The sequence below is a fragment of the Cololabis saira genome, chromosome 3 (genome assembly GCF_033807715.1).
Source record: "Cololabis saira isolate AMF1-May2022 chromosome 3, fColSai1.1, whole genome shotgun sequence".
Taxonomy (NCBI): Eukaryota; Metazoa; Chordata; class Actinopteri; order Beloniformes; family Belonidae; genus Cololabis; species Cololabis saira.
This window is the reverse complement of record NC_084589.1, coordinates 32,492,696-32,519,092: the sequence shown is the minus strand read 5'-3', so window position 1 is coordinate 32,519,092 and position 26,397 is coordinate 32,492,696. Positions and strand designations below refer to the sequence as shown.

At 40.4% G+C, this 26,397-nt stretch overlaps 1 protein-coding gene across 1 annotated transcript in view; it reads left to right on the top strand.

The window, feature by feature from the left end:
* The window catches only part of si:ch211-1i11.3 (mitogen-activated protein kinase kinase kinase 5), a 29,910-nt gene extending 4,484 nt beyond the window's left edge, over nucleotides 1-25,426 (top strand). The window contains exons 7-28 of the mRNA XM_061717273.1: nucleotides 130-242; nucleotides 1,689-1,848; nucleotides 1,994-2,144; nucleotides 3,525-3,629; nucleotides 3,820-3,869; nucleotides 4,440-4,535; nucleotides 12,321-12,405; nucleotides 12,676-12,809; nucleotides 14,029-14,156; nucleotides 14,519-14,655; nucleotides 14,751-14,856; nucleotides 14,954-15,111; nucleotides 17,939-18,140; nucleotides 18,419-18,587; nucleotides 18,952-19,117; nucleotides 20,205-20,390; nucleotides 20,480-20,585; nucleotides 21,067-21,313; nucleotides 21,528-21,640; nucleotides 24,410-24,507; nucleotides 24,614-24,690; nucleotides 24,846-25,426. Coding sequence (XP_061573257.1) covers nucleotides 130-242; nucleotides 1,689-1,848; nucleotides 1,994-2,144; nucleotides 3,525-3,629; nucleotides 3,820-3,869; nucleotides 4,440-4,535; nucleotides 12,321-12,405; nucleotides 12,676-12,809; nucleotides 14,029-14,156; nucleotides 14,519-14,655; nucleotides 14,751-14,856; nucleotides 14,954-15,111; nucleotides 17,939-18,140; nucleotides 18,419-18,587; nucleotides 18,952-19,117; nucleotides 20,205-20,390; nucleotides 20,480-20,585; nucleotides 21,067-21,313; nucleotides 21,528-21,640; nucleotides 24,410-24,507; nucleotides 24,614-24,690; nucleotides 24,846-24,942 — 2,884 coding nt within the window. The 3' untranslated portion in view covers nucleotides 24,943-25,426. The remainder of the gene's footprint in view (nucleotides 1-129; nucleotides 243-1,688; nucleotides 1,849-1,993; nucleotides 2,145-3,524; nucleotides 3,630-3,819; nucleotides 3,870-4,439; nucleotides 4,536-12,320; nucleotides 12,406-12,675; nucleotides 12,810-14,028; nucleotides 14,157-14,518; nucleotides 14,656-14,750; nucleotides 14,857-14,953; nucleotides 15,112-17,938; nucleotides 18,141-18,418; nucleotides 18,588-18,951; nucleotides 19,118-20,204; nucleotides 20,391-20,479; nucleotides 20,586-21,066; nucleotides 21,314-21,527; nucleotides 21,641-24,409; nucleotides 24,508-24,613; nucleotides 24,691-24,845) is intronic.
* The last annotated feature ends 971 nt before the right edge of the window (nucleotides 25,427-26,397 follow it).

The following is a 26,397-nucleotide window of genomic DNA, read 5'->3' as shown; positions in this document are numbered from 1 at the left end:
TCCAGGCTACACCAAGTTAAACAGTAACTTTCATTGATGCTCGTCTTTCCAGTGTTTGTTTTTGTTGCTTTCCCAGTGCACTTTATACTCCCACTTTATGCTTCAGTTTATGTCTTGTTTTTCTCTCAGGTATGGAAAAGCTTTTGAGATGGAGCCAACTCTTCACTCTGGCATCAACAGCTTGGTCCTGCTGATGGCAGCTGGACACGAATTTGAGACTTCAATTGAGCTGCGCAAAATAGGTGCCAAAAAAAATCAAAGCAAAACACATTAGAAAAAAGAACTGCTTGTATAATTTTGGAGAAAATTTGGTTTACTTTTTGTAGAATTGTCAAATTATAATATCATATTATACAGTATTATATAACATTTATTGCATTTGATCCAGATGAGAGATTAAACATTTGTCTTAAATATAAAGCACTGTAAATATAGCACCTAAAACTATGAAAACATGCTAGATTTTTGGTGGTATTTCTGGCTCAGAAGATGAAGATGATTTTAATATAATTTATCATAAGCACTTTCACTAAACAAATGCAAAGGTAACAACAAGGAGTGAGCATTGGCTGCTTAGATTAAGATCTTTGTAGCTTATTTCATGTTAACCCAAGCGTTTCCAAGTACAGTACTGGAGCTTCATTTCCTGATACACGGCTTGACCCCAAAAAAACAAAAACAAAACAAAACATGGCATGCGTTTTCTGTGACATAATCTTGAAAAGACATTTATTTACACCCATAGTTAGATTAATAATAAAAAAACAACCTTGATGATGATGAGAGTTGGACTGCTGCGTATCCACTACGTCCCAAAAATTCCACTCTGTCATAACTTGAACCTGATGAATCCTGCTTTGTCGTCTTGTAAGATGCCTCTGGCATCATCTATTGACTGGAAAAACCTGGTCATTGAGTATATTCAGTTTGTCAACTGACCTCCCCTTTTCTTTTTCTTTTTTTTGGTGCATAAATCATTGCCGAATCTAAACCAGAGAAAATGAAGCAACCTTAGACCACGATACTGTTTCAACATGATTGGACAGTACAAGATCAGACTGCAAGACCATGTTGCATTTCTGCAGCGTCAAATCTTCCTGCTCCTTCGCAATTTGAAGCCTTTTTTTCTTTCAATCGGCACCACTGATCAGTGGTTTTCGTAATGCCACAGAGCTTTTATTCCTAATGACACGAATCTTCATTACACTACGTTTTAAGTGATCTCCAGTCACATTTAATGGTTCATCACCATCCATTAAGCCGTTCCAGCAATCTCCTTAATAGTTTCCTTTGATTGATGCAGACGAGTAATTTCACCCCTCTGAAACAGAGTAATATCTTTCTACAACCACAGGATGTGTTTTCCGACATGGTTGTTGTTAAGAAATGCGAAGCGGTGTAGCTTAAATGACTCTTTACCAGCTGAAACATGCAGATACTCTTCCCTATTTGATGAAATCAGGCCAGGTAGAGACTTTTTTGTGGTCAAGCGTTGTCATTTCCATAATGTTTCATGGCATGACCTTTTGAGACGACACTCATCCTTGGAATAGATCTCTTCATTCGAATCAGCTGTTATTGCACCCGTACCTGTGTAGGTGACCAATGTCTGTGAGTGCATAGTAACTACACTGTCTCAGCACCCTGGAAGATGAATAAGCTGTGCTTGTCATTATGCTCATGTCTAGGTGTGACCATAAGCACACTGCTTGGTAGAAAGGGTAGCTTGGAGAAGATGAAGGAATACTGGGATGTAGGTTTCTATCTGGGAGCGAACATCCTCGCTAGCGAACACAGGAAGGTCATTGAAGCTTCAGAGAAGCTGTACAGACTGAAGGCCCCTGTTTGGTGAGACCCGAACACATTCCTCGTCAGTGGCAATCACAGATCATTGCTTTGATTTTCCTGCTTTATAAGAGCGTATTTAAAGAATGCAGTTTTGTACCATCGAATGGTATGTCTGAGCTGATAATTACATTGGCGTTTCCTTCAGGTACGTGGCATCCATCATGGAGACGTACATCCTGTACCGTCAGTTTGCCAAGCTGCCTGAGGTGAGATCTCCCAAACAAGAAACCGTGGACTTCTGGATGGAGCTGCTTTTGCAAACTTGCAAACCCACCATCTCAACAGAATACTGTCCAGTAAGACAACAAAACACCTCACAAGACACCAGTAGGACCAATGTTTAGCCTCTCTGGATGATAGTATCTTTACAGTTGGGATTTCAGGGTCAAAAACAAACTTCCGCACCTGGGGCCTCATGTACAAAACGTGCGGCGCACAAAAAAACGTGCATACGCCACTTTCTACGCTCACGGTCGGAAATACAAAGAATGATTTGAACGTAGAAAGTTGCGGTCTTTCACGCACACACCAAGGCTGAGGTACGCACTTTTCTGAGGTTTTGTCCGTTGCCGACTCTCACTGGTGATGCAGTGAAGTGCAGAATATGAGGAAACGTTAAGTCAACAATAAGTTCACGACTACGTGAAGGACATGACAGTCCCCACATCACCAGATAATTTACACAAGAGTGGAGCTGCAACAATCTCACAATCAACCACATGATCTGAACATACAACTAAAGGCAGGAGCTCAACGATGGAACCCACAAATCCCGATGGCAGCTTTGGCTCCGTTAGAGGAACCTGCTGATGCATCAGATCACAGCGATCTGCTGGTCCAGGATCTGGACCAGCAGCTGGTTTAGGTACCAAGAGGATCCTTCTGGATCTCTGCCCTTAACTGGACCAGCTGCTCCGGCCAGATCCTAAAACATCCCATAAGAGAAACATTAAAATACATTTTGCAGCGATAAACCGGTTCTGTAAAGTTGTCTTTTAAAATAAAACTAAGATGTCACAAAAAGGTTGGTTGGTACGAACTGATGTGATTCAGCCATGATGAATAAAGTTTTTATTGAATGTTTAGGCAACTTTCTGATATCGAGTCGGCTACAGGTGCTGCAGGACTCCAGAAAGTGTTTCTCCGGTGATAGAGTACGGGACTAAGACCGGTCTCTCTCCTGTGGATGCAACACTCCGAGTTACAGCAACTTTGCTCTTTATTTCACACGTTTGCACCTCGATAATCCCCTTGGCAAAAGTTGTCTTTCTGCAGCGGAGGAATCAGATTGTGATGCTTCATGTTTTAAATATAAGTTTATATTGTTCATATTGGTTATGAGAGTGGTGATCACGGACATCCACAATGTATAAGACTCAATAAACGTGTTTTGAGGGAGGAGACAGGGGGGAGTTTTGTGCTCCCGCAGGTGCGCTCAAATCCACGCTGATTGGTATGTACAGAGCAACCTGCGTGGATTTGGGCGTACGCACAGTTTTGTACATCTGAATTTTTTTTTGAGTACGTGTAAATTCCACGCACGGTTTCACGTTGAAATCCACGCACTCTTTGTACATGAGGCCCCTGGATCCTGCCATTCGACGGTAATGGATGCCACGTGGGCTTTGCCAAACCTGACTAAAGACTGACGTTTACATTTTGGGTGGCTGTTGCAGGTGCTCATTCTGGAGCCCAGTAAACTCTTCCAACCAGCTGTCGTGAGTGTAAGCGAAGAAGATGAGAGTCGGACTGTTCAGCTGAGGCATGTCACATCTTTAAAGGTGGGAAACAGAGTCCAATCAAAGTGTGTTTCCTTTTTATGTGCGATACATTCAGTCTGTATAAAAAGAACTTAAAAAAACAAAGGCAAGACATGACACTCCTTCATGCATCAATGAATGCTTGCTCAAGACAGTGTGGATGTGGGTGTGTTCTTCTGCGTCACTTTTCGTTTCATATTTAATTCTGCAGAAAGGCTTGCACCAGTGGTGTTTCCCAGCATCTGCAATTCGAGGAGTGAGGTAAGGAGGAGCAAAAATATGTGCAAACGTTTCTCAGCTTTGTGTGTGTTTTAGCCTCGAGCAGAGCCAGGGGACCCAGAAAGATGAGTGGCTGTCCGGGAAAACCTTGGCCGGCTCTCGCATTTCTGTTCTCTCAGTCAAGTTTCAGACTTGTCTTCTTTCCGGTTTCTGCCCTTTTGTCTTGTCCCCTGTGGCCACTGGTCAGTATTTCCATGTTCTTAAAGTCCAAAAGTGTAAGTCTTGTCTGCCTAATTGCAGCTTTGGCAATTTAATGCAACTAACTAAAACGTTAATTTTTATAAAAGTTTAGTATCTTAGGGGAGATAAAGAAGAATCTTTCTACTAGAAATAATCTGACTTGCTTGATCAACCTGCTTCCCACACCCAACTGATCTAATGTTGACAATACAAACATTAGCTGCAAAAAAAATAGTTTTTAAAGGATGTAGACTATAATATGTCTGCATCCCTGTTTGTTTTCTCATTTGTATGCAGCAGAGTTTTTGATTTGCGTGCAGCTGATTCACACAAATAAACTGCATTTTCTCTGTTTAATTCATTCTGCCAAAGTGCGTCGAAGATTGATGAGCGTAGCTGCTTCCTGTACGTCCACTACAACTCAGATGACTTCCAGCTGTGTTTCCCCTCTGAGATTCATTGTAACGGGTGAGTCCCTATTGTGTGTTCAGGGTCACAGCAGGGCAGTGTGTGTACGTGTGTGTGTGTTTATGTGTTTGAGTTGCTTACTGACCACATGGCCAGCTGGTTGGATGAACGTAAACATTAACATCAATACGAGGCGGACGAAGATAACGGCAGAGTTTGAAGACTGAGCGCAGTAATGACTTATGAACATCAGCGTGAGGAAATTACTTCATATGAGTCATCCCTCGTTTTGCGCCCTCCCCCCCCAAAAAAAACCCAGAGGACAGAATCGTTTCGCTCTTACTTCAAATACACCATCTCTTGTGCAACCTAGCTCTGCAGATACACGCTATGACTTCTCCTCTCGCCTAAATATAAATTGGAGAGAAAGGTTCGCTTTGTTTGTTGTTTTTAAAATATATTAAAGGCTTTTTCCTTCTTTGAAATGCAAATTCCTGGTGAGGCGGGAATGTTTTAATTTGAAACTTCCAGAGAATCAGAAGTAGAACTGGAGCAGCCTCCACAGTTAATCAAGAAAGTATAATTAATTGAAGTCTTCAAGAGGGCAGATATAAAAGTAAGTTTTACAGCTCTAAAGTTACAAAATCAAAAGGACAAAGCACAGGGAGATATTTTGTAGTAAAGAAAATGGTCTCCCTGAACTGCCTTGCACTCTATAAACAAACTCTAAACAAGCCCTCACTGATATGACATTCCTTTCCTCAGGGCTTTGAAGTATTGCCTAATATGAGTCCTAAAAACAAAACCTCAAAGCTTTGCACGCTACGTAAGGGGAATGCAGACACTTTGATGTACCACAACAGGTAAAATGACATGAAGCCACAGCTTTATGCACAATTGGGGATCATTAGTTACAAAATAAAAATAAACTCAATAATTTAAACAATGCTACGTTATTAAACGACTTGACAACTTACTTGCAGATGCCATTTGCTCGTTTGATCCCAAGATATTTCAAATCTTTTCTGAACATCTGCTATGTTGCCTTCTGTTGTGATCATTTTGCTCCTCTTTGATGCCATTTTAGTGCTTTTTTTTTTCTCAGATGTATAATGCCGTAGCGGTGGATCAGTGAGTTGATGTTATTGCAAAAAGATATTTATGCTCACGTGAGATGTTTTTTTTTTGTTTTATTGACATGACAATGGAGATCTTTTGCACAGGAACTGATCTCATAACGTATCAAAAATATTCACACTCACCTTCGAACCGGCTCCCCTGGTTATGATGTAGCCGGCTCAACAAGACAAGTTATAGTCTCAAAGTAGTTCAAATAGTTGCTGCACCGGCCAAAAGTGTCCATGAGAAGGATGTGCATTGTTCAAATGCTGTCATTCATATATTTTTATTGACACTGCGTTAAAACCATTCTGTCAGAGCAAATTTATTCATCTGGATAAGTTCCAGGCAACATCTGAGCTAATGACATGCATTTTGGGCATTCAGTCAACACAGACCAGCTAGAACATGCAGCTCTTGAAAATTACGCTACACTTATGGCAAATTCTCATTATTTTAAATTAAGTTTCGCTGCACTTGAAAGCAGATGTTTGTCCACGTGTCTTTTCTCTAACAGAGCTAAGCTTGTTATACCATTGTTATTATTAGGGCCCGAGCACTGAAAGTGCGAGGACCCTATTGTATCTGTGATGTTTATTATTATTATTATTATTATTATTATTATTATTCTCGCCATAAATAAATTGCCTTTTTGGAGGCCTTAAAATGCTCAAAAACTCACCAAATTTTGCACACGCTTCCAGAGTCGCGTAAAATTACGTATTTTATGGGCGACAGGCATGGGTCAAAAAGGATTAGGCTCTATAGCGCCACCTATTTTATGTTTTTGACGAGCCCCACAATATGGTTTGACTTACAGCAATGACCTTTATGTGTCTATTATATCAGACAAAGCCCTACAAAAAAGTCTCTTGGACCCATGCTCTAAGTTACACAGGAAGTCCGTCATTTTGAACAGAAAATGTCATTTTTCATGAATTATGGTCATTTCCAGGCCTTGTACTTTAACGAACTCCTCCTAGAGATTTTATCAGATTGGCTCACAACTTGGTTTGTACAATCTAGACACATGGCCGACGCTAAATTGCGAAGCTTTTACGTTTTTAGCAGAGGGCTTGACCGTAGTGATCCGGCGAAGTTTGGGGTCATTTTTAAGGCTCGCCATGAAACACCAATTGGCTGTAATTCAGCAATACATGATTTGATGTGGTTGAAAACGTATGTGCATGATTGTAGGCTGAGCCTGAAGACATCTATGGTGGAATATTCAGGATCGGTTGTAGCGCCACCTGTTGGCACCAGGAATTGTCATGTCTTCTAGTATGCATCTGTGCTCAAAGGGAGATGAGCGGATGGATCTCAAAGTTGGTCAGATAAATAGGTAAGACATTGACGATGGCTGACAGAGAAAACTGTAAGTTTTTCTCAAAGGGCGTCGCTGTCAGAGGTTGTCAAATTTCGGTGTCTCGCCATGAACATAAAAGTTGTTTTAACTTTCAAATACTTGGTCCAAATTGACCCAAAATCAATACATTTAATCAGGCTTCCATTCTGATATCCATTCTATATTTGGGACAGTTTGTCACCGACTTTATTCAAAATATGAACTCATTTTGAAATAAATCTTTACTTTGTCATGCAATGTCGAATTAACTTCTAACTTCGTAAAAATATTGTTGAAAATAATATGATTTGAGCATTGTATGTGCAAGAGGCGATTTATAATGAATGTTTTGAGTTGGATTAGAAGCATGAAGCTGTCTGCGGGCCGCGTGCGCGCAGACCGCGGGAACGCGCAGCCGCAGCTCCTGGAAGCTGCCGGGGGCGGGGCGGGGGACGGGGGTTGTTGCAACTTGCAGCAACATGTGGAGTCACGCCGTCACGTCACGTAAGTTGTATTGTGGTTTTTTAATGCGTGTTGCAATTATTTTATTTTATTATATTATTATATTATTATTGAGCTTCCATCCGCGATCCCGATCAGGAGCGCGCGGCCGCGCGCGGCCACGCGCAGAGCCGAGAGCCAGTTTCTGCCCATTTCTGCAGCTTTGCCAAAAAATGCTACCTAAAGGTTTTCCACCTTTGTAGAGCCACAACTTTACTGTGTTTTACTCCCTAAACCACTTCCTTTCACCCCCAAGTGGTCCTTGTCTCTTGCCAGGCCGTCATTGTAAATAAGAATGTTCTTAATGACCTGCCTGGTTAAATAAAGGCGAATGACTGAATGAATATCAAATAAAGCCATAGAATTGTTGTTTTTTTTCTCTTTATCGTATAATGTTCACAAAGTGTAATGCATTCATGTCATGGGTCGTGTATTTTGAAGGATCAAATAATCAACATCCCATTATCCATTTTACATCGTGCAAGAAATGATGCAAACTTTGAAAATCGACTGTGCGCATGCGCAGAACCCAAACGTAGCATTTTTTCGGCAGGGAGCAGAAATTGGCAGAACACCGGCTGGGACGGACCTGATGCTCTGATGCGACAGGTCTCTGCTCACACTGACTGTACGTTCATACACGGACGTAATATGGGGGGGGGGACATGTATCCTGCACTTTTTCAAAAGGCAGTTTTGGTCCCCTGCAGTTTTTACCGTCCAAAAACAATGTTACGCTATATTAAATGGAGACAGGTCAGCACTAGGACCAAGCGGAAAACGGCCGCTCAAGCTGAAGCCTGTTGTTTGGTCTGCCTGGGTCACGTCAGCTAGACGGATTTTAAGAATAAGAATAAGAATTACTTTATTAATCCCCAAAGGGACATTCCTTTGTATGGCAGCTCATCTACTGTACCATTTGCAGAAGAGAAGCTCTTCTGAATATCTCTTGGATGAGTTGATTATGTTGAAATGTTAATAGATAACCCTTCTGTGGTCTTTTGGTCAAATTGACCCATATTCACTTTTCTTTTATATCAAAAATATGATTTTCTTCCATATAACTGCCTCTGTTACACTAATTTCAAATAAAATTGATGATCACTACCAGAGCTGGTAGAGTAGCCAAAAATTGTACTCAAGTAAAAGTACTGTTACTTCAGAATAATATGACTCAAGTAGAAGTAAAAAGTAGTCATCCAAATAATTACTTGAGTAAAAGTAAAAAAGTACTTGGTGAAAAAACTACTCAAGTACTGAGTAACTGTTGAGTAACGTCTGATTTATTTTTTTAACACACCCATTCAAAAAGACAAAAGTACAAAATAATCACCTTCAGGCAAATTAAAATCAATAAAATAATAAAATAAATTAAAATTAATAAAAAAATGAAAAATAGCTTAAATTAAAATAAGCGTAAAGTAAATTCAAGAACTTTAATAAATAATAAAATAACAGAATAAAAAAATAAATTAAGCACCAGTAGCACAAAATTTCAAGCCTTTGTACTTTTCTTTTTCAACCAGGCAGAACTAGAACAAACATGAACTCATAGAAACTCTGTGTGTGTTTGAGTCTGTGTAAATGTGACAAAACATGCAAAAACAAACCTTTTTCCCAAAGAATCACTCAGTGATGTCATGAGATTGACGCGTACACGGATAAAAAGGATAAAAGAAAAGTAACAGCTCAATGTAGCTTAATGTAGCGGAGTAAGAGGAACAGTTTGTCCTTCACAAATCTACTCAAGTAAAAGTAAAAAGTACAGTTATCCAAAACTACTCCTAAAAGTACAAAATTTCCCAAAACTTACTCAAGTAAATGTAACGGAGTAAATGTAACTCGTTACTACCCACCTCTGATCACTACTTGCATTGAATTATGGATATTTTATTCAATTTCTCCTCTCCTGTGATATTCAATTTGACCCACCAACCACTGGCTGGTGCTGGGTGGTGGTCCAAACATTTTAAATGATTTCATTTCATTTTCACATATACCCGTCTGTGATAATCCATCAATTTATATGCCTCTGAGTTTAACTATAGTCAAAAAAAATTCAGAATTTCGGCTTATCTTTATCTATCTCAAAAATGAGCTATGATTTTATGTAAATAAGGTCTATTGACCATTCATTCCAAAAATAAGTGTAAAATTGGTGGTAATGAGTTGGAGTGAAGTTGACTAACAAGGTGAAACACAGAATTGGGTGATAATTAAAGCTACATGCTTTACAACCAGTAAAACCACAAAGGGAACAGTAAACTTAAAAGTAACAATAGAAAACTAGAAGAACTACTAGAAAACACAGTGAACTGAAAGAGTTTGAGTTTTCTTTTTTTTTTTTTTTTTACCTTGTCTGCACACATATTAATGATTGAAACAAGAGGAAAATTGGTTCAAAACGAGCCGGCAATGGCACAGTGTCTGCCCGGCTTTAAACAGAACCGCAGCCAGTACTCGAGTTGTAAAAAAAAATCAGGGGGGATGGTGGATTTTATCATATGGGGACAGATAATTTGTTCTGATTACAAATATTATAATATATTACAAATAATAGCAGTGACCAAAACACCTGCAGAAATACTGCAGGAATGACATAGCAGCAGTTAAATGCAGCCTTCTGTAAGCTTTAAATATCCACTGGGCTTACATCAAATACATCAAAACACAACAATAAAAAACACTTTTCTGAACTTATCAATATGCATCTGTCTTTCACAGGATAAGTAAAATGGATCACTGCAAAAACTCAAAATCTTAACAAAAATATTTGTCTTATTTCTAGTGAAAATGTCTCATTTTAGTAAAAAAAACCTCATTACACTTAAAACAAGACTCATCACTGGAAAAAAAACACCATTTTCATCTGTTTCACCTGTTCACCTGTTTTCACTTAAAATAAGTAGAAAAATCTGCCAGTGGAACCAGATTTTTTTGCTTGTAATGAGAAGATAAATCTTGTTTAATTTTATTTTTTTTTTACATTTATCGTATTTTTAATATTCTCTTTTTGGGGGGGTCTGGAAGGAGGGGCGTTGGCCATGAGTGCGAGGGCCCGTTCATCGCTGCTTGCAGCTTTAATTGTTATTGTTATACCATTGCTGTCTATTGTTCTCTATTGTAGTATTATAGTAAAGTAATGATAATGTAATACTATGGATTATAATAACTTCTATTATTACATACACACATAGTAGCACAACTAAATGCTCTGCGTTTGTTCTGTTTTCTTTTGTTTGCTTTGATTTGTTCTGTTTTTGACTATATTTATATATACATATCATTGAGTATTATATCACTATATTGAATAGTTATTAAAGTAGGTGTGTTTGGTTATGTGTGTTTTATAAGTAAGCTTACTGAAACTCTTGTTATATGTAAGAATGTATGTAAGATTCAGGGGTAGGACTCGATAAGTGTTTACTTCAATCTTATTCCGTTTCGAACATGTTGGCGGATCCGTGAGGTCTGCCCAAGTGCTGTCTTGCCTTCTGTCTACAAACATATATATATATATATATATATATATATATGTATATATATATATATATATATATATATATATATATATATATATATATATATATATATATATATATATATATATATATATATATATATATATATATATATATATATACACAGTGGGGAGAACAAGTATTTGATACACTGCCGATTTTGCAGGTTTTCCCACTTGCAAAGCATGTAGAAGTCTGTAATTTTCATCATAGGTTCTCTTCAACTGTGAGTGATGGAATCTAACAAAAAATCCAGAAAATCACATTGTATGATTTTTAAGTCATTCATTTGCATTTTATTGCATGACATAAGTATTTGATACATTAGAAAAACAGAACTTAATATTTGGTACAGAAACCTTTGTTTGCAATTACAGAGATCAGACGTTTCCTGTAGTTCTCTAATCCCTGCTGCAGTGTGTGCAAACCTGGTCAAGAACTACAGGAAACGATCTCTGTAATTGCAAACAAAGGTTTCTGTACCAAATATTAAGTTCTGTTTTTCTGATGTATCAAATACTTATGTCATGCAATAAAATGCAAATTAATTGCTTAAAAATCATACAATGGGATTTTCTGGATTTTTTAGATTCTGTCAATCACAGTTGAAGAGAACCTATGATAAAAATTACAGACTTCTACATGCTTTGCAAGTGGGAAAACCTGCAAAATCGGCAGCGTATCAAATACTTGTTCTCCCCACTGTATATATATATTTTTTTTTACTTTTTTTTTTTTTACTTTTTTGTATTCTTTATTTAACATGCATGGTCGAAATAAAATCTTCAAATCAAAAAATCTAATCAAATCAAAATCAAGCTGAAGCACTGATAGCAGGACACGATGCAACCAGCCGTATCAGGCAGACCTCAGACTGGCCAAAGTGGTGGCAGTGCTTTGTGATAGGTGCATGTGACTTGCAAGGCAGTGGTGCAGAGCTGTTGCAGAACCACTTTCAAGCCCTGACGAATCACTGAAACAACACCATGCATGTGAAAACAGCTCACAGACGTTGGCTGGTACTTCTTTGTGCCTTCAGCAAATTGAAGTGGTGGCAAAGATAAATGATCCTGCAGTTGGGGCGAGGCCTCTCTCCTGCAAGGCACTTCAGCGGATATTTTTCCCGCTTGCTTGATTTAAAAAAAAAAACAACTTGTTTTTGTTTTAGTCTCTTTAAAATTGTCACTGTGAGATTTTAAAACGGAGTAAATCTGGCAGAATGTGTCTAACCTGACACTTTTAGCATTTTCCTTATTTCCTCCGAGTGAAAAACTGGCCGGGATCACCAGCATGACTCGTCTTGATACCCAGTCCTCATTCTCACCTACATTAACATGGTTTTTCACTGTTCTCTCGCTAGTTTCTGCGAGCTGGTGAACTCCCTGCTTCAGCAGGCTGACGAGCCTCCTCAGGACCCAGAACATCTACCTAAGGGAATACTTGAGGTCAGTCCATCATCTCTGATGCCATGTGTGCTCTATTTTAAGTCTCTTTTGCTTTGAAAGCTACAGAAAAAAGCTCTAAATCAGGAGGAAAAGAAAATTCTCAAGCACAGTCACTCCTGGCACATTCTGTAACTTTTTCCACGTAATTTAACTTTATATGAAATTGTGAGAAAGCAGAATTCCTTTAATCTCTTTCACTGCTTGCCTGTGAAAACTCCCTCACAATCCTGATTGCTCCAGTCCCTCCATCCCCTTCTTCTCCTCCTGCAGTACATCTATGAGACCAATGAAAAGGGGGACAAAGCGGTTCTGGGGAAAGGGACGTATGGCGTGGTGTACGCCGGGAGGGACCTGAGCAACCAAGTTCGCATCGCCATCAAGGAGATTCCCGAGAAGGACAGCACGTAAGAGAAAGTTGAGCGTTTCCCACGTCGATCTTGTTTCTTCAATGCCCTTGAGTGTAAAGTGTTTTCCAGAGGTCACGCTCACCAGCTCAGACAGATTCCCACTGCTGCACAGGAATCTTGGGAGTGATGGATGAGGGCTTGAGACTTGTTATTTTTGGTTTACTGCTGTATAATGGGCCTTAATCTCGACTGAGGTTTGTGTTCAGATACAGTGTAAACAAGCCTGATACATGTGTTTGCTAGATAAGATATTATTCCTATGTCACTGCAAATCTGATGAGGGAATTATGTCATTACAGCAATGACAGAACGAGTATGATTTTGCATTTATATACCAGCACAGTGGATTGGAAATGAACATGTGACTTTCAGCTTTGATTTAGGAGGTTTAAAAAGAAATATGGTACTTAGAGCTATTTTAAACAAAATACTGCCATGTTTAAGAGCTCAAAAACATTTGGAAAAAGTTGCATAATTGTACATATCATCATCAGAATTAGCACTTGGATAAAAATCCCTGGGAGGCCCCTGGAGGTCACCAGATGTCTGAGTTTGCTGATGCAGATGCTTTGCCATCCCTTCACCACAGCCACCTTCAGTCGCTGCTTGTTTCTGGGCCTTTCTGCCTCCAGTTTGTCCAGAGTAACTGAAAAGCTGCTCTGTTGGCTTGAGATTGGACAACTGACGTGGCCATTTAAGAGTCTTCTATTTCTCTGCCTACAGAATGTCTCGAGCTGCTTTGAGCTTTGACTTGAGCTGCTGCACAGTATGTTTAGGGTCATTATTCATCTGCGTTTTGAAGCGGCGTGCACTCGTCAGTTTTGTAGCATTTGGCTGAGTGTGGGGAGAGAGTGTAGCCCTCTACGCCTCAGACCTCACCTATCAGCAATTGTGAGCCCGTATATCCCCGCGCCATAATGCCACCTCCACCATGCCTGACCTTTCCTCCTCCATACTTTTCTCCTTCCATCATTTTAATAGAAGCTAATCTCGGTTTCATCTCTCCAAAGAATCTTTTTGCAATGCAGTGTTAAGAGATCTTAGAAGTTTGTAATCATCCGGTTTGATGACTTAACTTGCTGGATATGAATCTGCTGATGATTTCCTGGAATATTATCATTTGTTTTGAAATAATTAAGAAAAACTATCAGCAATGAAGTTGTATTGTTAAAATTAAGACTCTGTGTATTACCGTTGCTGTTTTTGTGCTGCACAGGTACTCCCAGCCCCTTCATGAGGAGATAGCTCTGCACAAGAGGTTAAAGCACAGAAATATTGTGCAGTATCTTGGCTCTGTCAGTCAGGATGGTTTCATCAAGATCTTCATGGAAGAAGTACCAGGAGGTATAAATGTTCATTATTCTCAGTTGACAGTGATATCAATTCTCTGGGGTGGTTATGACGAGGTTTTTATGATCAGTATAGCAACTTGAGCATCAGGAAATTCCTGTGTTCAGATGAGTAATTGCATCATGTATCATCTACTGCAATCATTTGTAATTCTGCGGTTTCCTCCAAACACTTCCTCTTTACTAAGGAAAATTATGTAATGATCAAAAACAGAGCACTCGAATGATTTCATTGGACGCGTAAACAATTCATATTTATTTCTTTGCTGGTCACTCCGGAAGTGGATTTAACGTTCTGCTCATGTCTGCAAGAAACAGCCTTTGTACAACAGAAGAAAAATAAATTCTTACTTTTAGGGAGCTTGTCGTCTCTTCTGCGCTCTAAATGGGGTCCTCTGAAAGACAACGAAGCTACCGTCACCTTCTACACCAAACAGATCCTGGAAGGACTGAAATACCTTCATGACAATCAGATCGTCCACAGAGACATTAAGGTGAGTGGAGCCCCGTGTTACTCTCATGTTCTGGAGTATTATTTGCCTTTTTTTGGTGGCACCGTTTAGTAGTGGTTGTTTTATCTCTGCTTCAGGGGGACAATGTGCTCATCAACACGTACAGTGGAGTGTTGAAGATCTCTGACTTTGGAACCTCTAAGCGGTTAGCAGGAATTAACCCCTGCACGGAGACGTTTGCAGGTGAGACGCTGACCTTTACGACTCTGCTCACAGTATTTTATACGAGAACTGGCTGCATTAGGTGCATTTAATGTCTGTTGTGGTGAATTTTCAACAGGAACTCTTCAGTACATGGCCCCGGAGATTATAGACCAAGGACCTCGAGGTTATGGGAAGCCAGCGGATATCTGGTCTTTGGGGTGCACTATCATAGAAATGGCCACGGGCAAAACACCCTTCCATGAGCTTGGAAGTCCGCAGGCAGCCATGTTCAAGGTAAACAAGGGAGAGCCGTGTTTATGTAAATGTAGTCAGGTAGAGATGGAGGAGGGGGAAATTTGGTAATCAAAAAAGTTTGGTATCCCGTGTCCTCGAGTGTTTGGGTTAGTCGGAGTCATGTTGAACAAGAAAGGCGGGACCAGGCGCTGCAGGAATGAATGAAAAGATGCACAGCAAGTCAGCCATGCCACACAAGTTGTTGTACTGAGGCCCCGTTTACACGGAGCAAAAACGGAGGGGTTTTCATGCGTTTTGGCCGTTCGTTTACACGAAAACGCAGCTCAAAGTCACCAAAAACGATCATTTCTGAAAACTCCGGCCAAAGTGGAGATTTTCAAAGCTCAGTTTTCACGTTTGTGTCTAAACAGAGGAAAACTGAGATTTAGGCTTCAGAACGTCACATTATGCAACAGAAACGTCACCAGTGTCATGTGTGCGACCTGTGTTTACAATTTGTTTGGCCACCGTCAATATTTTCTTGTATTTTACCTGTTTTATATCAATTTTTTTATATTAAGTCACACTTAAAAGTAACTCCACTTCTCTGTCACTCCAAACGAAAGACTCTCGTTCCGTCTTGGAAGTAAAGCCTGAATTATGGTCCCGCGTTAAATCGACACAGAGCCTACGGCGTAGGGTACGCGGCGATGTGCGCCGTACGGTGTGCGTTGCCGCGTACCCTACGCCGTAGGCTCTGCGTTGGTGTAACGCAGAACCACAAATCAGCCTTAACTGGAAGTTACACGTGTCATTTGTTGATGTTTTTTCCAGGATTCTGATTGGCTGGCATGACGTTATTTAATGCGGATTCGTGTAAATGAAGAGATTTTGAAAACGATCTTGTGTAAACGATGGAATTTTTCAAAACGTAGAGGGGGAAATATCCGTTTTTGTAAATACCGGGCTATGTGTAAACGGGGCCTAAATGTGACTATTTGTGAGGTCACCACCCTCCTCGCCAGTGATTGGTCGGGGGGCGGGGCCGTCAAACGTTTGAATCAGGAAGCGGGAGTCAGCGCGAGGCGGCTCGCAGCGATTTTATTATACAGCACAAACGTCTGTTTGGTGATCCAACTCTGAGGTGCAGATGTTCATAAACCTGGGGGCTGTAGAGAAAATTAAAAAAGGGATGTAGACGGGCTGTTTTTTCCCGGCTCCAGCTGATTTCTCATCTGCGCCGACACAAACAAAGGTGCTGCGCAATCGAGTACGTCACAGCAGCTTCACCCCAACCCCCCCCACTTCTCCCCTGGCAGTGGAAAAACACGGGTGGAGCCGCGCTGCGCCGAGCCGGGCTGAAGCGAGACTAGTGAAAAAGTGCCATAATAACACCGGTTTTAGATAAATCTATCTATCTATCTATCTATCTATCTATCTATCTATCTATCTATCTATCTATCTATCTATCTATCTATCTATCTATCTATCTATCTATCTATCTATCTATCTATCTATCTATCTATCTATCTATCTATCTATCTATCTATCTATCTATCTATCTATCTATCTATCTATCTATCTATCTATCTATCTATCTATCTATCTATCTATCTATCTATCTATCTATCTATCTATCTATCTATCTATCTATCTATCTATCTATCTATCTATCTATCTATCTATCTATCTATCTATCTATCTATCTATCTATCTATCTATCTATCTATCTATCTATCTATCGAGACTATAGGTGTACCAGATTGTCCATCACACGCAGCTTTTGCAGCTTCATTGTTTGCGCGATATCCTCCTGCCAGAATAAACAGACTCACAAACCTGCTCCACCTCTCCCTGCTTTCCTTCAAGGTTCATCGTGTCTGGTATAATTTCCTCAATATATTCTGGTAAGAAGAGGTGGAAATGATCCACACTGTTGCATAGCATCATTATTAGGTTTGCCAGTCTTGCTCTTCCTCCACTGTCCAGGGAAGATGGACGCCTGACTGGAATGTCTCCTCAGGAGCTTGTTCCTCAGGGATTCATATCCTCATTGACTAGTCATTCTCGTAGGAGTTTTGCTCAAATCAGTGTTGTCTTCCATTTCCGTTGCATCGTCCTCTATTTCCTGTTCAATTTCAGTATCATCATCATTTCATCCAAAAATATGCTATCACTCGATTGCCTGCCTTGTATGTTCACAGAGCAAAAGGGTAGCGAGGCAGAAAAGATGTCCATGTTTTTAAAACGATGTTATGGGTGTGGTTTGCATACCAAGTTACCTCGAAACACAAGAAAGTTCAGTCAGTTCCCATAACTACGTGCAGTTTATTTGGGAGGTATTTTCCACCTACGGTCAGGGTTGACGCACAAAAAATAAAAAAAGAGACTCCCAGGTTCTCAAGGGAGGGAGGGAGAGACTCAGAGGCTCAGATCATAGGCCACAGGGGATCCAGCAGGTGTGGGTGTAAAAATATCAATAATTAGAGCCGCACCAATCGATCAGCTGTGGACCGGAGTCAGCTGATTTTTGTCTGATCGGCCATAACCAGAATCAGCCAATACTGGATGCTGATATCGATCCATAGCTGGTCGATACAGAGTTCAACATTTTTATTCTACTGGGAACATTTTTTCCACAGTCTGAAAGGCAAAAACTAACACATGGTAGAACAATAAGCAGAACATTTGAGACATAAAGCTTAACCCAACATTTAAAACATTGCTGTGCTGATTTTGCTCCAACGAAAGTCAGGAGTATGTATGCAGTAGATTCTTAATCTACAAGAGAAAGTTTGTATCCACAGATTAGACCTTTAAGAAAAGAAAACTTCTATCAGTGGGTCTCCATCAATCTTTTTTTTTTTTTTTTAATTATCCCATCAAGGTTGGCATGTTTAAGATTCACCCCAAAGTTCCAGAGTGTATGTCCGACGAGGCCAAGTGCTTCATCATGAACTGTTTCGTGCCAAACCCAGATGACAGAGCCACGGCTGCAGAGCTGCTGAAGGACACTTTCCTCAGGTCGTCCCCCAGGAAGAAGGCCAAGGCCTCACAAGACCTGGTACCTAAAGATACAGATATTAACGGTGAGGTTTCAGCCTACTTCAGATTCAAACACGTCTTTTTCTGCCATTTTTGTTGTGTTATTTATACAAGTCCTTTTTTCTCTGGAAATATTCTGCAGTTTAATCATCTCCCGCCTTTGTATCATAGTCAGAAGACTTTCTCAATGCCTATATATGTTTTATTCTTTGAATCTTCCGTCAAATTTCTTGTTATTGTCACCGTCATGACGTCTGTGTGGTAACCGCTGGTCTTAAGACTGGGTCAAAGTCACTAAACACGGTGTCTCTGGGTTTTGCAGCTGACTACCAGCGCAGTCTGTCTGTGCCCGTCTCCATCCTTGTGGAGGACACCGATTCGTACTCCAGCTCCATTGACCTGTCTAACTCTCTGGACCTGAGGAGGCACATGTCCGCTCTCACAGCAGTCGAAATCTCAGAGAGCCCGCCCGGTACCAACAGCTTCCTGTCGTGAGTGAGATTATTACTCTCTGCAGAAAATCTGTTTTTTGCATGTGATTGTTGTGCCACATTTGTGTCAAACCACACTGAAGTTTCAGTCTGACATGCAGGTGAAGTTACATCCTTCTCCTAAATGTCAGTTGCATCAAACTCTTTCTTAAAGAAAGATGCTGACATTAAAATATGTTCAATGTCACAGATGCCATATAACTGTGTATACATTTTAAACCTGTCAAGTCTGACATAAATTACTTTATTTCCTCATCTTGTGATTTTTTTTTTTTTTTTTTATATCGGTACACTCACTTTTTTTTTTCCATCTGCATTTGCTGAATTGCTTTAATTTCTAACTCAATTGCTCCCTGCTGTGCAGAACCCCAGACGACTCTTCATCAGACATGAGCAGTCCGATGCCAACAGAGGAAAATATTGGTCTTTTTATGCTGCAAAAAGATAGTGAGAGGAGAGCGACACTGCACCGAGTTCTCACTGACTACATCAGTCTTGTTGTCTCCAACATACAGGAGTCTGTGCCTCAGGTGGGTGAAGAGCCGTCGAAGCCCCAGGTCAAGACTGAACTGAACTTATTTTTAAATATATATATATTTTTATCCCGATTTCCCATTTTATCACCCAGTCCTGGGCATTGCTCTCCCTCTACCAACCCCAGGAGGGCCCTGCACTGAGCCCAGTTCTCCTCCTTACTTGAGGAGTGAACAGGCTGCTTCTTTTCCCCAGACAGGGTGGGGCTTCTCTGGCCGGATGTAACACGTGGAAGGATCACGTTATTCCGGACAGATCCCTCCCACCCCATCTGGCCAGAGGGTCCAGTGTATAACCCAGGACTGCTTACCAGGACTTAGCTACGCAAGGGAACACAGGGAGAACATGTAGACTGAACTAATTGTTTTGCTATTTACGTGGCACATTTAGGATCGTCTTTAAAATTCTTCGTTTGGTTGCTGAAATAAGACATATTATAAACTCTCACGTTGAAACTGTTTTCAAAGGTTTTAATGGAACATTGGTGAAATGTTTTTAATAGAATATCACAGGGATGCAGAACAAAATCTCCCTTATAAACCATTTTCTTGCACCTTAATTCACAACAGGTAGTTTTAAGGTGGTGGAGCATCTCAATTAAGCTCCACCCCCTATCTTCTGAAGGGTGTGCTTTTTCTGAACCGGGCATCGCCCACTTCACTAGGGGTGAAGTGACTGCAGAAAGATGTGAAACTGGGGGGAGATAAAGATGGCGTCAGTGATGCCACAGTGTCTCAGTGAACACCGTCCACATTTTACAGACCTGGGCCGCCTTAAAAAAAAAAGCTTAATGGTATTTTTCAGCTGGTAGTCATTTCAGACACCTAAATACACGGTGTCAAGAACACAAGAATATCTTTTTTTAATAATATTTCCCTTTTAATGTTTTAGAAACACTGTTTATTTGTTTATTTTAACGGTTATCTATATAATATTGTTAACTGAATTACATCAGGTATAGCTTTAACATGTATTTGAAGACCAGGATGAAGTTGGAATCCACTAATTTACTGCTGAGTTGATTTGTCTAAATATGTCCAAAAAAGTGACACGTAACCCTTTTTTTAAATCTCTTTTTAAAAGTATGCAGAGAGACGATCAATCACTGCAGACCACATCATCACACTCATTACGTGCTTGCGAGACAACATCCGCTCTCCAGACAGAAAACAGCTGACCAGTGGCCTCCTGGACCTGCGCTCCACCCTGTTATCTCAAGCAGTACCGGTGAACAGCCTGCAGGCGGTGCTCTTTAACTTCCAGGATGCTGTAAGTTACTTATGAGTGAGCTGTTGTGCAGGAGTAACACCTTTGGGAATCAGTGGCCTTCTATTTGCATCTGTTTGCTTCGTATGTAGGTGAAGAAGGTGCTGAAACAACAGCAGGTCAAGCCTCACTGGATGTTTGCCCTGGATAACCTGCTCAGACAGGCCGTGCAGGACGCCATAACCGTCCTCCTACCAGGTAGAGATGTCATATACACTATACTTGGACACACATACAGGTCATTTAATTGGTTGAATCTCTTAAGACGTTCATTATGCCATAAAATCCACACGCTGAGCCTCATTTAAATGCTACGGCATCTGTGGCATTAGTGCTGACTATGCACATCATCAGCATTTTCCAATGCCTACAGGATTTTATATTGGTATCTTGATCGTGGTTTTAATTGACTCAGATGTGGTCAATAATCACCTGTCATGCAGTAGAACAGGAGGATCGTATAATAAAAAGGTGGACCGAAACTCTGCAGAATCAGCATGATGCCATCAGGTCAATATGCAATAAAATCTCTTAGAAATTATTTAAGCACCATGAATAAATAAGGAGATCCTGGAGGTAAAAACGTTACTCAGCCTGGTTTAAGCCAAATGCGTCCACTAATGTTGTTGCATTTGATTGATTAATTTGATTTGTTTGTTTGCTTGCTTCTGCCTCTCAGAACTGAAGCTCCATTTGCAATCCTCCTTTGAAATTGAGGACAGCACTCCAGAGGAGCAGCCCGCTGACCCAGACACTCCTGTAGTTCTCGTCCCTGACCAGCTGATGGCGCCAGCAGATGAACAGCAGCCAGGACACGTGAATGACATTGCGCCAGCGGCCCGCACCCCCCCTTCTGCTGATTTCACCCCCAACAGAAACTGTCCCCTCAGTGAGAACCTGAGAGACATGCGAATAGAGACCAGGAGGTAAAGTTTCAGCTCCCTTCTCCATCATATTGTTGGTGAGGAAGCTACCAATGACAAAAACTCCTATCTGACATTTAGACTCTTATTTAAACACGGTTTTAGAAATGTGCAAAAACATAACCCCAGCAATCCTTTAACAGTTCAAATGTGTGAAACAGAATTTAGATTTGCCCTGTTTTCTGCTCAGCTGACGGCTGCTTGTGTTGTTCTCCAGACTTCTGAGTCAGCTGAGTGAGAAGGAGCAGGAATACCAGGAGCTGCTCAGGAATAGCGTCCAGAAGAAACAGGACAGGATAGATGCGTTGAGGACAGCGTCTGTGGTTGAGGGTAAAGTTCATTTAATAACCAAATTTGTTAAATCAATCGAGATACAATCAGTGTTGCTGTTATTCAAACAAGGTAAATGTAAGTTAACAACATATCTTTAAGATTTTTTTTTATTTCTTAAAAATGGGTTCCAAGATCTCTCGTTAGCTAAATCCTCCAACAATGCATTAGCTAAGGATTTGTTCTTTTAATATTTAGAGCACCACTTACCATCGCAGAAGAGGGAAATGCAGGAAAAAAACAATTCATTTTCATGATGAATTTGGGTTTGCGTTGTGATGAACAGACGATAAGTCAGCCCAAGTTGCAAGGAGACGTTAACATAAGCTATTGTATGTGGAGAAACCACCGTTAGTATTCTGGCCAAACAACTAGCAACAAAAGACATTTGCCTGGGATGAAATGTCACTGAATACAAACAAATGCCAAAAGTCCTGTGTACGTGTGTGTTTGTAAGTCTCATTTAAACATGTATAATTCATTTACCCCCAAAAATAGAGTGGTGATAACGTAGGAGCAGAGTTACGGGAGGAGGGCAGGATGTGACCGGCACCATATTAGCATATTCACAGTTCACATCCACTGAATGAAGGGAAGCGTCTACTTAAGACTTTGTAAGAGGTGTTTTTTTGGCAAAAACTTCAAAATATACAACTTTGAGGGAACAGTTCTAAGGGGACTAATAACGGCTGCAGTGTGACTTTTTATTGTAATGATCTGTTGTCTTGAGGGCTTACAGTGGTTAATCAGCAAGGGGAAAGAAGAAGGGCTGGTCCCCTGATACGGGCAGCGGGAATGACAGTCCTTTATTTAGAGGCGTAAAAGAGTTTCTTCTTCAGTGTTTTAATTAAATTAACGCTGCGTTTGATGACATTATCAAACTCTTTGGAATCCCTAGTCTTTGGCCTAGAAAATCATCTGAACATTGATTTCCTGACTCAGACGAAGCTTCTCGACCTTTATTTCACACATTTAAAGTCTTTACCTCAAAGGGCAAATTTGACTTTTTTAATCCAGTAACGCACAAGATTAAGAGCCTTTAGTTTCATTTTAGTTCATTAAGCTTCAGTTAAGTGAGCTAAATAACTATTGAACAAAGCAACAAAGCAAAACTGCACCCCCCCCCCAAGTTTGTGTGAAGAACCGATAGCCTGAATATGACTTTAAGGGTTTCCCAAATGCACCATCATTAAATCAGCTCTGTAGTTTTCAGATGATATGTATTTTTTTATTATTTCTTATACAAATACTCTCACTCGTGCTGTGTTACCTCACAGTAAGAAAGCGAGAAGGTTCCTGGTTTGCATCCCCACTGGATTGTTGCTGTGTGGTGTTTAATGTGCTTGTGTGGGGTTCTGGGAACTCCAGTCTCCTCCCACAGATTCTGAATTGATAAATGGATTGAGAGCAAACGGTTGTGGTTGTTTGTGTGCATGTGGACCCGTGATGGGCTGGAGACCTGTCTTATCGTGTACCCCTCCCTACTTTTGGCTCAGAGACAAGGGGAATAGGCTCTGGCAGATTCCCGTGACCCTGGATAGGATGAGGCAGGAACAGATAAGGGAGCCAAAAATCTGAAACACTCGAATATAGTCAGTCCATTTTACTTTGTACATGAAAGTTAAGACTAGTTAGACACTTACTTTGGTCTTGTGAAGCCGTTCATTTGCTACACACTAATTCAGGGTCATTCTGGGGTAATAAGCAGTACAAGCTGCAGCATGAACAGTCTTAACAAGCGCTCTGTAGGGAGGACTAGTTCACTCAATAATTGTAGCCAAGCCAACAGTTTCTTCAGTTCCTACCACACCTCATTTTGAGGATTAACTCTGCTCGACTGGTTTTTATCTGAGGCGTAGGCCGTCAGACCAGCAGCAAATATGCTAAAACTGGACTAGTTAGTTTGGATAATGATTATTCAGTTCTGGCTGCAGGAAACACAGCAAATGTTCTCATTATGTGTAACATTAACATGTCTTAACACTGCATGAATGTAGTCTGGGCAGAGGTGTCAAAAGTATTCACATTCATTACTCAGGTAGAAGTATAGATACTAGAGTTTAAAAATACTCCTGTAGAAGTTGAAGTTCAACTCAAGTTTTTTACTCAAGTAAAAGTATAAAAGTACTGGTTTCAAAACTACTTAAAGTATAAAAGTAAAAGTAATGAAAGGGGGAAAAAGCCATTAAGGACAAAAGCCATTGAAAATGAATGCATCTTAGTATAATGCAAATATATTAAAGAACCATATATGTGTACTATTAAGCATTAACATGTGTTTCAGAGAGCAGAAGATATGATGACTAGTTGCCTATAAGTATTGTAATGGTGCAAAAAGTCAAACTTCAGAGGCATGTTATCATTTATCCTAACCTTTATTGGAATGTACATCCAAGTTTAGTTGCAGGAATCTGAGGGCAACGGATGTAAGAACAAAACTGGACAAGAACATCTGAAACAACCACAACCAAATTCACTCTATCCGGATGGAGCAATTTAATTGGATAGTTTTTTTTTAAAGGCCGAAATGAAATAGAGTAACGAGGCTGTTTTTAAAATGTAAGGAGTAAAAAGTACAGATAATTGCGTGAAAATGTAAGGAGTAAAAGTAAAAAGTCGTCTGAAAAATAATTACTCCAGTGAAGTATAGATAACCAAAATTTCTACTTAAGTAAGGTAACGAAGTATTTGTACTTCGTTACTTGACACCTCTGAGTCTGGGTCAGGGTCAGACAGAACCTAATGGTTGCACGGTCTTGTACTTTAAAGATGGAGACTTGGCCTCACAGAAGAGCTCTCATCCAGAGACGAAGGCTTTGGTGCGGTGGCTCAAGTCTATTCCCGTGGATCAAGACACCATTGATCAGGTAGCCAGCCGAAGCTCGGCAGTGCATCTCCTTCTTTTTATGCGTCCCCGAGGCTGGTTGACGTTACTCATCTGTTAATCCTCGCTTGTTTGATCCTGTTCTGCAGTTAGTCTCCCACAAATTCACCTTGGACTGTCTCCTCTGCATGGCCTCCAGGGATGACTTGATGTACTGCGGATTAAGGTGAGCTACTGTACCTTGACACATCACACTCACCCACTCTGTCCAGGCAGAGCCAACAAGGCATCAAGAAGAACAAAGAATCCATTGCTAATTGAGATAAAGTGTTTGTAAGTTTGTATTTAAATGCTTACATCTGTGTGAAAATGATTTTGCAGAGGCGGCATGCTGTGTCGAATCTGGGCAGCCATCACCGCTCGCCGGAAGAGCCATCTGAGCACGCACAGCGAGGACTGCGAGGACACTGTTCTTTAGCGATGTCGTGCATCGCGGGATGGGTTTATTGACAGGCTGGCCCTGTGTGATCCGGAGGGGCAGAGGCCCCGCTGCTGCTGGGAGATATTTAAACCAGAACAGCTTTTGGTTACCTTTTTAACTTTAAATGCATTTCTACTTCTTTTTAAGATACTGACAATTTGTTCCAGTTTTTGTACATGTTAGGTATAGGCTCAGCAATGTTTTATACATTTTCTCAGGGTGTTGGCATTGGGGACTCATTATGTCTTCACAAAAAGTTGTCTGAAGTTTAATCTGCTGTGAAACAAACAAAATGAACTACTTTATTTCAAATGTGTCTTCCAGTGTCACTGCTCACTGTGTTTTACTAAGAAAACTAAGCAGGTTTAGAGTTTGTAGGGGCCATTTGAGATTTTGCATTCTGAGGAAAATATGGTTGTTTTTTTTACAACACACTCTTATTAAAATGCATTTCTTTAATAAAGAGGACCATTTCATCTCTCAGACTGGTTATCTGTATGAAGCCATTCATTGGTGACAGGAGGGAGTGATGTTAGATGGAAGAAGTGATGAAACAATGAGCCGTCTTTAAATTCCACATGTGCTTCCTCATCTGTTTTCACAATGTTGACATCTCCTTGGAAACCGGGGCATGGGCTGTGAGTGGATTTACAATGTGTGTGGTTAAGTACAGTGCGTTTTCCCACTTTTGGTAATTCTTAGTGCAAGCTCGTCTTGTTTGTTTTCTTTTTTTTCAACTGAGATGAAGTTTATTTTAGATATTAGATTTTAGGTGTGAAGGCAAAACTCATAATCAGATTATTGAGGAATGAATTTAGCAGACCAGAGTTATTCAAATTATGTAACAATCCAACATCACTGATAGTTTTTTTTTCTTTAGTGTGTCAACAGTGTGTTTTGATCCCACTCGTCCTGTGGCAGATAAGGGGATGTTCATTACATTATTACAACAAGCCTCCCAGACGCCTGTGAAACACCTCATCCGTGTTAACGCTAGTCTTTGTCAGACAGGATGTGACTTCATTGAAAACACGGGTTCGGCTCATGGTAACAAAGGTCCTCACCAGTGTGAGTAATGTTCTGCAGTTTGAGTGCAAAATGCTTGAGAATTCTGGGAAAACTACAATTTTTTGGGGAGGAAGTTTCAGGACCCTTCTTGAAAAGTTAGCTCTTTACTAACATCTTAAGACTTCTATGTTAGTTGGTCAAATGTTTGAAACACTTGACAAGAAAAGGGTCGTCTAATCAACGGAAGCATTTATAATTTTTTTTAAGGATTTCTTATGGATTTGACATGAAACAACAGAGATTCAATTTGCTGCTAATGAGACGCTCTAAACACAAAACGACCTTCAGAACCTCAAGTTGAGGGTTAAGATAATTCAGTCCGATGTTTGGTGGGTGTACTGCAAATGGATTAAATATTATTACAGGCTCGCCTGGAAGACACAA